Genomic DNA, 14,093 nt, shown 5'->3' on the forward strand with positions numbered 1-14,093 from the left:
ACACACAAAGTAGGGGGGGGGGGATCCCACCTTTTCATATCTCTATCCACCTGTCCATCAGTTTATGCATCCATCAATCCATTTATCCATCTATGTGTCCATCATCATGGAACTATCTATCCACCCATCTATTTACCCCACTATTTATTCAACTACCTACCAATTTATCCATCCATATATGTATATATATACATATATGTATTTATATATCTGTCTTTTCATCCATCTATCTCTCCTTCTATCATCCATCTATCTCTCCTTCTATCATCCACCTATTCAGCAATCAATCAATCCATTCATCTGTCTGTTCATCTATCCTTCTATCCATCCACCTATTCATCAATCAATCAATCCATTCATCTGTCTGTCCATCTATATAACTTTCCATCTATCCATCCATATTTCTATCCAACAACCTGTGGATTCATCTATTCATCTATCCATCTATTTATCCCATTATCAACTGAAATTTAATATCCCTCTCTCGTCTATCCATTTATTTATTTATCCATATATCTATCCATATAATTATCCATATTTTCATCCATCTATCTATCCATCTCCATTCCATTCACCAGAGCTATAGAGACTTGAATCGTGGACTACACGTATGTGCAGCAGAAGCTCTATCGACTGAGCTATTGAGTAGTCTTAATAAGGAAAGTTATTTCCACGGAAGAGTGGATGATATTTTATCTATCGAACTATTCATTCAACATTTCCTTTATCCATCCATGTATACTTCCATAAATATAGATTGGGTTGAATCTTTATCCCTCTCTGTCACTGACTCTATGTCTTTGTTTCTGTATGTGTATTTCTCTGTCTCTATCTTTGTCTGCCCCAATATCTGTCTGTTTTCCTATCTTATAAAAAATATAATTGTCTAATATGTGGGTGAGAGCTTTGTAGTGTGAACTACTACAAAATAAAATACACACCCCATTACTCTGAGAAAGGCACGTGGCTTGGGAAACCTCTGACTCTGAAGACAATCTCTTTTATGGGAGTAAGGGCCAATTATGAACATCAGGAAATTTAGGTTAGTTTTCCCGAAATCAGTGTATAATGGTGTATTTGAAAAATGATTTTTTTTTTAATTTATTTTGAAAATATTTAGCAGTGTGGGTGGCAGGCAGTGACAAAAATTGTCGAAGGAGTCTGAATGTGGCACTAGCATGCCATTCACTTTTGAATTTTGGGGACCCCGAACAGCCTATGTTCATCCTATACCCCATACCATTCATTCTTCCAATTTGGGTGAGGCTAGACCCAGGTGTCTGACGTCCAATCTCTCTTTTAGGTATAGATAAGTGAAAAATAAAACTCTAAACGTTAAAGGGGTAAACTAAAGGAACTGGGCTTATATATAAACTCTGCACAGTTCTTACACAGACGAGGTGCTTTTATCCAACGAAGGACGAAATTGTAAACAAAGACTTCAATATGATTACCCAAAACTTTGAAACCAGTCTCACAGAGAGGATGAATCTCTCTCCAAGAATTATTTTAAATATCAGAGAGCATTGGTTTAGATAAAGGCTGACCAGTTCCTTAAGATACTCTGGTGTGCTCCAACATCCTTAACATGAAATTTCTAAAAGAACTACCAACATATCTAGCTTTATCGTTAGAACACACCATATGGAGGAGGAACATACAAACTGTTAGAGCAAACAAACACAAGTAGGAAGAACGGATAATGTAACTCGATTGTTGCATCGTCCAATCTGCAATAGCGTGCAATATGACTCAGTGTTGCCAACTCAGTTTTCAGTTTTACATAAACAAAAACGTGAAAAACATCTAAAAAGATCGAGCTTTTCCAGATATACATCTAAAATTAATATGTTACCTATTATCAATCCTCCAGCACATTTTATGAAAATATAAGTAATACCACTAAAATCTAATTAAATAATGAAAACTAATAATGCTATTAACGTTGATATTTTTACACAAAGCAAACCTAAACAAAAATTCTGTTGTCATCATTGTGAAATTAAGATTTTCAAGAGGAATGTCTGTTGTGAAAACGTAATTTATCTATATATAACATATTACATGATAATGTGTATGAATAAAAAGGGATGATTTTAAAAGAAACTTGGCCTAGGGTTAAGAATATTGATACAAATATATAATAAGAATAAAGCAAACCATTAAAGTGAGTCATATAATTAATGAATGATCACCATGAAAGACTTCCCAGGATAAATACCTATTGTTAACCTTTGACATGGATAATAAATAAACAATTATTACAAATGTTAACAAACAGCTCAATGACTTACTAAACGCTTCCAAGTTATGATATCTTCAACTTCCAACCAATTCCTGAAAAGAAAAAGAAAAATCAAATATCTCTGGCTCTCTCCTTATATATAAGTTTTTATCTTTCTCTCCATCAAATATATATATATATATATATATATATATATATATATATATATATATATATATATATATATATATATATATATATATATATATATGCAAACAAGCCTGAATGGTCCCCAGGACTATATACAACTGAAAACTCACACCCCAGAAGTGACTCGAACCCATACTCCCACAACTGGTATGTACAGGGACGCCTTAATCCGCTTGACCATCACGACCGGACAAAAGGAAGTGATAGCCGAGGCTATATGAACCACTTCCCCGCCGGCACTCGGATGGTAATCTTGGGCATAGCATTTTATCAAATCACCTCATTCTTTGGGGCACACGTGAGGAACACAAATGCAAACAAGCCTGAATGGTCCCCAGGACTATATACAACTGAAAACTCACACCCCAGAAGTGACTCGAACCCATACTCCCACAACTGGTATGTACAGGGACGCCTTAATCCGCTTGACCATCACGACCGGACAAAAGGAAGTGATAGCCGAGGCTATATGAACCACTTCCCCGCCGGCACTCGGATGGTAATCTTGGGCATAGCATTTTATCAAATCACCTCATTCTTTGGGGCACACGTGAGGAACACAAATGCAAACAAGCCTGAATGGTCCCCAGGACTATATACAACTGAAAACTCACACCCCAGAAGTGACTCGAACCCATACTCCCACAACTGGTATGTACAGGGACGCCTTAATCCGCTTGACCATCACGACCGGACAAAAGGAAGTGATAGCCGAGGCTATATGAACCACTTCCCCGCCGGCACTCGGATGGTAATCTTGGGCATAGCATTTTATCAAATCACCTCATTCTTTGGGGCACACGTGAGGAACACAAATGCAAACAAGCCTGAATGGTCCCCAGGACTATATACAACTGAAAACTCACACCCCAGAAGTGACTCGAACCCATACTCCCACAACTGGTATGTACAGGGACGCCTTAATCCGCTTGACCATCACGACCGGACAAAAGGAAGTGATAGCCGAGGCTATATGAACCACTTCCCCGCCGGCACTCGGATGGTAATCTTGGGCATAGCATTTTATCAAATCACCTCATTCTTTGGGGCACACGTGAGGAACACAAATGCAAACAAGCCTGAATGGTCCCCAGGACTATATACAACTGAAAACTCACACCCCAGAAGTGACTCGAACCCATACTCCCACAACTGGTATGTACAGGGACGCCTTAATCCGCTTGACCATCACGACCGGACAAAAGGAAGTGATAGCCGAGGCTATATGAACCACTTCCCCGCCGGCACTCGGATGGTAATCTTGGGCATAGCATTTTATCAAATCACCTCATTCTTTGGGGCACACGTGAGGAACACAAATGCAAACAAGCCTGAATGGTCCACAGGACTATATACAACTGAAAACTCACACCCCAGAAGTGACTCGAACCCATACTCCCACAACTGGTATGTACAGGGACGCCTTAATCCGCTTGACCATCACGACCGGACAAAAGGAAGTGATAGCCGAGGCTATATGAACCACTTCCCCGCCGGCACTCGGATGGTAATCTTGGGCATAGCATTTTATCAAATCACCTCATTCTTTGGGGCACACGTGAGGAACACAAATGCAAACAAGCCTGAATGGTCCCCAGGACTATATACAACTGAAAACTCACACCCCAGAAGTGACTCGAACCCATACTCCCACAACTGGTATGTACAGGGACGCCTTAATCCGCTTGACCATCACGACCGGACAAAAGGAAGTGATAGCCGAGGCTATATGAACCACTTCCCCGCCGGCACTCGGATGGTAATCTTGGGCATAGCATTTTATCAAATCACCTCATTCTTTGGGGCACACGTGAGGAACACAAATGCAAACAAGCCTGAATGGTCCCCAGGACTATATACAACTGAAAACTCACACCCCAGAAGTGACTCGAACCCATACTCCCACAACTGGTATGTACAGGGACGCCTTAATCCGCTTGACCATCACGACCGGACAAAAGGAAGTGATAGCCGAGGCTATATGAACCACTTCCCCGCCGGCACTCGGATGGTAATCTTGGGCATAGCATTTTATCAAATCACCTCATTCTTTGGGGCACACGTGAGGAACACAAATGCAAACAAGCCTGAATGGTCCCCAGGACTATATACAACTGAAAACTCACACCCCAGAAGTGACTCGAACCCATACTCCCACAACTGGTATGTACAGGGACGCCTTAATCCGCTTGACCATCACGACCGGACAAAAGGAAGTGATAGCCGAGGCTATATGAACCACTTCCCCGCCGGCACTCGGATGGTAATCTTGGGCATAGCATTTTATCAAATCACCTCATTCTTTGGGGCACACGTGAGGAACACAAATGCAAACAAGCCTGAATGGTCCCCAGGACTATATACAACTGAAAACTCACACCCCAGAAGTGACTCGAACCCATACTCCCACAACTGGTATGTACAGGGACGCCTTAATCCGCTTGACCATCACGACCGGACAAAAGGAAGTGATAGCCGAGGCTATATGAACCACTTCCCCGCCGGCACTCGGATGGTAATCTTGGGCATAGCATTTTATCAAATCACCTCATTCTTTGGGGCACACGTGAGGAACACAAATGCAAACAAGCCTGAATGGTCCCCAGGACTATATACAACTGAAAACTCACACCCCAGAAGTGACTCGAACCCATACTCCCACAACTGGTATGTACAGGGACGCCTTAATCCGCTTGACCATCACGACCGGACAAAAGGAAGTGATAGCCGAGGCTATATGAACCACTTCCCCGCCGGCACTCGGATGGTAATCTTGGGCATAGCATTTTATCAAATCACCTCATTCTTTGGGGCACACGTGAGGAACACAAATGCAAACAAGCCTGAATGGTCCCCAGGACTATATACAACTGAAAACTCACACCCCAGAAGTGACTCGAACCCATACTCCCACAACTGGTATGTACAGGGACGCCTTAATCCGCTTGACCATCACGACCGGACAAAAGGAAGTGATAGCCGAGGCTATATGAACCACTTCCCCGCCGGCACTCGGATGGTAATCTTGGGCATAGCATTTTATCAAATCACCTCATTCTTTGGGGCACACGTGAGGAACACAAATGCAAACAAGCCTGAATGGTCCCCAGGACTATATACAACTGAAAACTCACACCCCAGAAGTGACTCGAACCCATACTCCCACAACTGGTATGTACAGGGACGCCTTAATCCGCTTGACCATCACGACCGGACAAAAGGAAGTGATAGCCGAGGCTATATGAACCACTTCCCCGCCGGCACTCGGATGGTAATCTTGGGCATAGCATTTTATCAAATCACCTCATTCTTTGGGGCACACGTGAGGAACACAAATGCAAACAAGCCTGAATGGTCCCCAGGACTATATACAACTGAAAACTCACACCCCAGAAGTGACTCGAACCCATACTCCCACAACTGGTATGTACAGGGACGCCTTAATCCGCTTGACCATCACGACCGGACAAAAGGAAGTGATAGCCGAGGCTATATGAACCACTTCCCCGCCGGCACTCGGATGGTAATCTTGGGCATAGCATTTTATAAAATCACCTCATTCTTTGGGGCACACGTGAGGAACACAAATGCAAACAAGCCTGAATGGTCCCCAGGACTATATACAACTGAAAACTCACACCCCAGAAGTGACTCGAACCCATACTCCCACAACTGGTATGTACAGGGACGCCTTAATCCGCTTGACCATCACGACCGGACAAAAGGAAGTGATAGCCGAGGCTATATGAACCACTTCCCCGCCGGCACTCGGATGGTAATCTTGGGCATAGCATTTTATCAAATCACCTCATTCTTTGGGGCACACGTGAGGAACACAAATGCAAACAAGCCTGAATGGTCCCCAGGACTATATACAACTGAAAACTCACACCCCAGAAGTGACTCGAACCCATACTCCCACAACTGGTATGTACAGGGACGCCTTAATCCGCTTGACCATCACGACCGGACAAAAGGAAGTGATAGCCGAGGCTATATGAACCACTTCCCCGCCGGCACTCGGATGGTAATCTTGGGCATAGCATTTTATCAAATCACCTCATTCTTTGGGGCACACGTGAGGAACACAAATGCAAACAAGCCTGAATGGTCCCCAGGACTATATACAACTGAAAACTCACACCCCAGAAGTGACTCGAACCCATACTCCCACAACTGGTATGTACAGGGACGCCTTAATCCGCTTGACCATCACGACCGGACAAAAGGAAGTGATAGCCGAGGCTATATGAACCACTTCCCCGCCGGCACTCGGATGGTAATCTTGGGCATAGCATTTTATCAAATCACCTCATTCTTTGGGGCACACGTGAGGAACACAAATGCAAACAAGCCTGAATGGTCCCCAGGACTATATACAACTGAAAACTCACACCCCAGAAGTGACTCGAACCCATACTCCCACAACTGGTATGTACAGGGACGCCTTAATCCGCTTGACCATCACGACCGGACAAAAGGAAGTGATAGCCGAGGCTATATGAACCACTTCCCTGCCGGCACTCGGATGGTAATCTTGGGCATTGCATTTTATCAAATCACCTCATTCTTTGGGGCACACGTGAGGAACACAAATGCAAACAAGCCTGAATGGTCCCCAGGACTATATACAACTGAAAACTCACACCCCAGAAGTGACTCGAACCCATACTCCCACAACTGGTATGTTCAGGGACGCCTTAATCCGCTTGACCATCACGACCGGACAAAAGGAAGTGATAGCCGAGGCTATATGAACCACTTCCCCGCCGGCACTCGGATGGTAATCTTGGGCATAGCATTTTATCAAATCACCTCATTCTTTGGGGCACACGTGAGGAACACAAATGCAAACAAGCCTGAATGGTCCCCAGGACTATATACAACTGAAAACTCACACCCCAGAAGTGACTCGAACCCATACTCCCACAACTGGTATGTACAGGGACGCCTTAATCCGCTTGACCATCACGACCGGACAAAAGGAAGTGATAGCCGAGGCTATATGAACCACTTCCCCGCCGGCACTCGGATGGTAATCTTGGGCATAGCATTTTATCAAATCACCTCATTCTTTGGGGCACACGTGAGGAACACAAATGCAAACAAGCCTGAATGGTCCCCAGGACTATATACAACTGAAAACTCACACCCCAGAAGTGACTCGAACCCATACTCCCACAACTGGTATGTACAGGGACGCCTTAATCCGCTTGACCATCACGACCGGACAAAAGGAAGTGATAGCCGAGGCTATATGAACCACTTCCCCGCCGGCACTCGGATGGTAATCTTGGGCATAGCATTTTATCAAATCACCTCATTCTTTGGGGCACACGTGAGGAACACAAATGCAAACAAGCCTGAATGGTCCCCAGGACTATATACAACTGAAAACTCACACCCCAGAAGTGACTCGAACCCATACTCCCACAACTGGTATGTACAGGGACGCCTTAATCCGCTTGACCATCACGACCGGACAAAAGGAAGTGATAGCCGAGGCTATATGAACCACTTCCCCGCCGGCACTCGGATGGTAATCTTGGGCATAGCATTTTATAAAATCACCTCATTCTTTGGGGCACACGTGAGGAACACAAATGCAAACAAGCCTGAATGGTCCCCAGGACTATATACAACTGAAAACTCACACCCCAGAAGTGACTCGAACCCATACTCCCACAACTGGTATGTACAGGGACGCCTTAATCCGCTTGACCATCACGACCGGACAAAAGGAAGTGATAGCCGAGGCTATATGAACCACTTCCCCGCCGGCACTCGGATGGTAATCTTGGGCATAGCATTTTATCAAATCACCTCATTCTTTGGGGCACACGTGAGGAACACAAATGCAAACAAGCCTGAATGGTCCCCAGGACTATTTACAACTGAAAACTCACACCCCAGAAGTGACTCGAACCCATACTCCCACAACTGGTATGTACAGGGACGCCTTAATCCGCTTGACCATCACGACCGGACAAAAGGAAGTGATAGCCGAGGCTATATGAACCACTTCCCCGCCGGCACTCGGATGGTAATCTTGGGCATAGCATTTTATCAAATCACCTCATTCTTTGGGGCACACGTGAGGAACACAAATGCAAACAAGCCTGAATGGTCCCCAGGACTATATACAACTGAAAACTCACACCCCAGAAGTGACTCGAACCCATACTCCCACAACTGGTATGTACAGGGACGCCTTAATCCGCTTGACCATCACGACCGGACAAAAGGAAGTGATAGCCGAGGCTATATGAACCACTTCCCCGCCGGCACTCGGATGGTAATCTTGGGCATAGCATTTTATCAAATCACCTCATTCTTTGGGGCACACGTGAGGAACACAAATGCAAACAAGCCTGAATGGTCCCCAGGACTATATACAACTGAAAACTCACACCCCAGAAGTGACTCGAACCCATACTCCCACAACTGGTATGTACAGGGACGCCTTAATCCGCTTGACCATCACGACCGGACAAAAGGAAGTGATAGCCGAGGCTATATGAACCACTTCCCCGCCGGCACTCGGATGGTAATCTTGGGCATAGCATTTTATCAAATCACCTCATTGTGGGAGTATGGGTTCGAGTCACTTCTGGGGTGTGAGTTTTCAGTTGTATATAGTCCTGGGGACCATTCAGGCTTGTTTGCATTTGTGTTCCTCACGTGTGCCCCAAAGAATGAGGTGATTTGATAAAATGCTATGCCCAAGATTACCATCCGAGTGCCGGCGGGGAAGTGGTTCATATAGCCTCGGCTATCACTTCCTTTTGTCCGGTCGTGATGGTCAAGCGGATTAAGGCGTCCCTGTACATACCAGTTGTGGGAGTATGGGTTCGAGTCACTTCTGGGGTGTGAGTTTTCAGTTGTATATAGTCCTGGGGACCATTCAGGCTTGTTTGCATTTGTGTTCCTCACGTGTGCCCCAAAGAATGAGGTGATTTGATAAAATGCTATGCCCAAGATTACCATCCGAGTGCCGGCGGGGAAGTGGTTCATATAGCCTCGGCTATCACTTCCTTTTGTCCGGTCGTGATGGTCAAGCGGATTAAGGCGTCCCTGTACATACCAGTTGTGGGAGTATGGGTTCGAGTCACTTCTGGGGTGTGAGTTTTCAGTTGTATATAGTCCTGGGGACCATTCAGGCTTGTTTGCATTTGTGTTCCTCACGTGTGCCCCAAAGAATGAGGTGATTTGATAAAATGCTATGCCCAAGATTACCATCCGAGTGCCGGCGGGGAAGTGGTTCATATAGCCTCGGCTATCACTTCCTTTTGTCCGGTCGTGATGGTCAAGCGGATTAAGGCGTCCCTGTACATACCAGTTGTGGGAGTATGGGTTCGAGTCACTTCTGGGGTGTGAGTTTTCAGTTGTATATAGTCCTGGGGACCATTCAGGCTTGTTTGCATTTGTGTTCCTCACGTGTGCCCCAAAGAATGAGGTGATTTGATAAAATGCTATGCCCAAGATTACCATCCGAGTGCCGGCGGGGAAGTGGTTCATATAGCCTCGGCTATCACTTCCTTTTGTCCGGTCGTGATGGTCAAGCGGATTAAGGCGTCCCTGTACATACCAGTTGTGGGAGTATGGGTTCGAGTCACTTCTGGGGTGTGAGTTTTCAGTTGTATATAGTCCTGGGGACCATTCAGGCTTGTTTGCATTTGTGTTCCTCACGTGTGCCCCAAAGAATGAGGTGATTTGATAAAATGCTATGCCCAAGATTACCATCCGAGTGCCGGCGGGGAAGTGGTTCATATAGCCTCGGCTATCACTTCCTTTTGTCCGGTCGTGATGGTCAAGCGGATTAAGGCGTCCCTGTACATACCAGTTGTGGGAGTATGGGTTCGAGTCACTTCTGGGGTGTGAGTTTTCAGTTGTATATAGTCCTGGGAACCATTCAGGCTTGTTTGCATTTGTGTTCCTCACGTGTGCCCCAAAGAATGAGGTGATTTGATAAAATGCTATGCCCAAGATTACCATCCGAGTGCCGGCGGGGAAGTGGTTCATATAGCCTCGGCTATCACTTCCTTTTGTCCGGTCGTGATGGTCAAGCGGATTAAGGCGTCCCTGTACATACCAGTTGTGGGAGTATGGGTTCGAGTCACTTCTGGGGTGTGAGTTTTCAGTTGTATATAGTCCTGGGGACCATTCAGGCTTGTTTGCATTTGTGTTCCTCACGTGTGCCCCAAAGAATGAGGTGATTTGATAAAATGCTATGCCCAAGATTACCATCCGAGTGCCGGCGGGGAAGTGGTTCATATAGCCTCGGCTATCACTTCCTTTTGTCCGGTCGTGATGGTCAAGCGGATTAAGGCGTCCCTGTACATACCAGTTGTGGGAGTATGGGTTCGAGTCACTTCTGGGGTGTGAGTTTTCAGTTGTATATAGTCCTGGGGACCATTCAGGCTTGTTTGCATTTGTGTTCCTCACGTGTGCCCCAAAGAATGAGGTGATTTGATAAAATGCTATGCCCAAGATTACCATCCGAGTGCCGGCGGGGAAGTGGTTCATATAGCCTCGGCTATCACTTCCTTTTGTCCGGTCGTGATGGTCAAGCGGATTAAGGCGTCCCTGTACATACCAGTTGTGGGAGTATGGGTTCGAGTCACTTCTGGGGTGTGAGTTTTCAGTTGTATATAGTCCTGGGGACCATTCAGGCTTGTTTGCATTTGTGTTCCTCACGTGTGCCCCAAAGAATGAGGTGATTTGATAAAATGCTATGCCCAAGATTACCATCCGAGTGCCGGCGGGGAAGTGGTTCATATAGCCTCGGCTATCACTTCCTTTTGTCCGGTCGTGATGGTCAAGCGGATTAAGGCGTCCCTGTACATACCAGTTGTGGGAGTATGGGTTCGAGTCACTTCTGGGGTGTGAGTTTTCAGTTGTATATAGTCCTGGGGACCATTCAGGCTTGTTTGCATTTGTGTTCCTCACGTGTGCCCCAAAGAATGAGGTGATTTGATAAAATGCTATGCCCAAGATTACCATCCGAGTGCCGGCGGGGAAGTGGTTCATATAGCCTCGGCTATCACTTCCTTTTGTCCGGTCGTGATGGTCAAGCGGATTAAGGCGTCCCTGTACATACCAGTTGTGGGAGTATGGGTTCGAGTCACTTCTGGGGTGTGAGTTTTCAGTTGTATATAGTCCTGGGGACCATTCAGGCTTGTTTGCATTTGTGTTCCTCACGTGTGCCCCAAAGAATGAGGTGATTTGATAAAATGCTATGCCCAAGATTACCATCCGAGTGCCGGCGGGGAAGTGGTTCATATAGCCTCGGCTATCACTTCCTTTTGTCCGGTCGTGATGGTCAAGCGGATTAAGGCGTCCCTGTACATACCAGTTGTGGGAGTATGGGTTCGAGTCACTTCTGGGGTGTGAGTTTTCAGTTGTATATAGTCCTGGGGACCATTCAGGCTTGTTTGCATTTGTGTTCCTCACGTGTGCCCCAAAGAATGAGGTGATTTGATAAAATGCTATGCCCAAGATTACCATCCGAGTGCCGGCGGGGAAGTGGTTCATATAGCCTCGGCTATCACTTCCTTTTGTCCGGTCGTGATGGTCAAGCGGATTAAGGCGTCCCTGTACATACCAGTTGTGGGAGTATGGGTTCGAGTCACTTCTGGGGTGTGAGTTTTCAGTTGTATATAGTCCTGGGGACCATTCAGGCTTGTTTGCATTTGTGTTCCTCACGTGTGCCCCAAAGAATGAGGTGATTTGATAAAATGCTATGCCCAAGATTACCATCCGAGTGCCGGCGGGGAAGTGGTTCATATAGCCTCGGCTATCACTTCCTTTTGTCCGGTCGTGATGGTCAAGCGGATTAAGGCGTCCCTGTACATACCAGTTGTGGGAGTATGGGTTCGAGTCACTTCTGGGGTGTGAGTTTTCAGTTGTATATAGTCCTGGGGACCATTCAGGCTTGTTTTGCATTTGTGTTCCTCACGTGTGCCCCAAAGAATGAGGTGATTTGATAAAATGCTATGCCCAAGATTACCATCCGAGTGCCGGCGGGGAAGTGGTTCATATAGCCTCGGCTATCACTTCCTTTTGTCCGGTCGTGATGGTCAAGCGGATTAAGGCGTCCCTGTACATACCAGTTGTGGGAGTATGGGTTCGAGTCACTTCTGGGGTGTGAGTTTTCAGTTGTATATAGTCCTGGGGACCATTCAGGCTTGTTTGCATTTGTGTTCCTCACGTGTGCCCCAAAGAATGAGGTGATTTGATAAAATGCTATGCCCAAGATTACCATCCGAGTGCCGGCGGGGAAGTGGTTCATATAGCCTCGGCTATCACTTCCTTTTGTCCGGTCGTGATGGTCAAGCGGATTAAGGCGTCCCTGTACATACCAGTTGTGGGAGTATGGGTTCGAGTCACTTCTGGGGTGTGAGTTTTCAGTTGTATATAGTCCTGGGGACCATTCAGGCTTGTTTGCATTTGTGTTCCTCACGTGTGCCCCAAAGAATGAGGTGATTTGATAAAATGCTATGCCCAAGATTACCATCCGAGTGCCGGCGGGGAAGTGGTTCATATAGCCTCGGCTATCACTTCCTTTTGTCCGGTCGTGATGGTCAAGCGGATTAAGGCGTCCCTGTACATACCAGTTGTGGGAGTATGGGTTCGAGTCACTTCTGGGGTGTGAGTTTTCAGTTGTATATAGTCCTGGGGACCATTCAGGCTTGTTTGCATTTGTGTTCCTCACGTGTGCCCCAAAGAATGAGGTGATTTGATAAAATGCTATGCCCAAGATTACCATCCGAGTGCCGGCGGGGAAGTGGTTCATATAGCCTCGGCTATCACTTCCTTTTGTCCGGTCGTGATGGTCAAGCGGATTAAGGCGTCCCTGTACATACCAGTTGTGGGAGTATGGGTTCGAGTCACTTCTGGGGTGTGAGTTTTCAGTTGTATATAGTCCTGGGGACCATTCAGGCTTGTTTGCATTTGTGTTCCTCACGTGTGCCCCAAAGAATGAGGTGATTTGATAAAATGCTATGCCCAAGATTACAATCCGAGTGCCGGCGGGGAAGTGGTTCATATAGCCTCGGCTATCACTTCCTTTTGTCCGGTCGTGATGGTCAAGCGGATTAAGGCGTCCCTGTACATACCAGTTGTGGGAGTATGGGTTCGAGTCACTTCTGGGGTGTGAGTTTTCAGTTGTATATAGTCCTGGGGACCATTCAGGCTTGTTTGCATTTGTGTTCCTCACGTGTGCCCCAAAGAATGAGGTGATTTGATAAAATGCTATGCCCAAGATTACCATCCGAGTGCCGGCGGGGAAGTGGTTCATATAGCCTCGGCTATCACTTCCTTTTGTCCGGTCGTGATGGTCAAGCGGATTAAGGCGTCCCTGTACATACCAGTTGTGGGAGTATGGGTTCGAGTCACTTCTGGGGTGTGAGTTTTCAGTTGTATATAGTCCTGGGGACCATTCAGGCTTGTTTGCATTTGTGTTCCTCACGTGTGCCCCAAAGAATGAGGTGATTTGATAAAATGCTATGCCCAAGATTACCATCCGAGTGCCGGCGGGGAAGTGGTTCATATAGCCTCGGCTATCACTTCCTTTTGTCCGGTCGTGATGGTCAAGCGGATTAAGGCGTCCCTGTACATACCAGTTGTGGGAGTATGGGTTCGAGTCACTTCTGGGGTG

At 46.3% G+C, this 14,093-nt stretch overlaps 1 protein-coding gene across 2 annotated transcripts in view; it reads right to left on the minus strand.

Moving 5' to 3' along the window:
• Nucleotides 1-14,093, minus strand: part of LOC138349749 (extended synaptotagmin-3-like) — a 493,790-nt gene that overhangs the window by 247,824 nt on the left and 231,873 nt on the right. For both annotated transcript variants that reach the window (XM_069300993.1, XM_069300992.1), the window contains exon 9: nucleotides 2,295-2,337. In XM_069300993.1, coding sequence (XP_069157094.1) covers nucleotides 2,295-2,337 — 43 coding nt within the window. The remainder of the gene's footprint in view (nucleotides 1-2,294; nucleotides 2,338-14,093) is intronic.

The sequence above is a fragment of the Procambarus clarkii genome, chromosome 45 (genome assembly GCF_040958095.1).
Source record: "Procambarus clarkii isolate CNS0578487 chromosome 45, FALCON_Pclarkii_2.0, whole genome shotgun sequence".
NCBI lineage: Eukaryota > Metazoa > Arthropoda > Malacostraca > Decapoda > Cambaridae > Procambarus > Procambarus clarkii.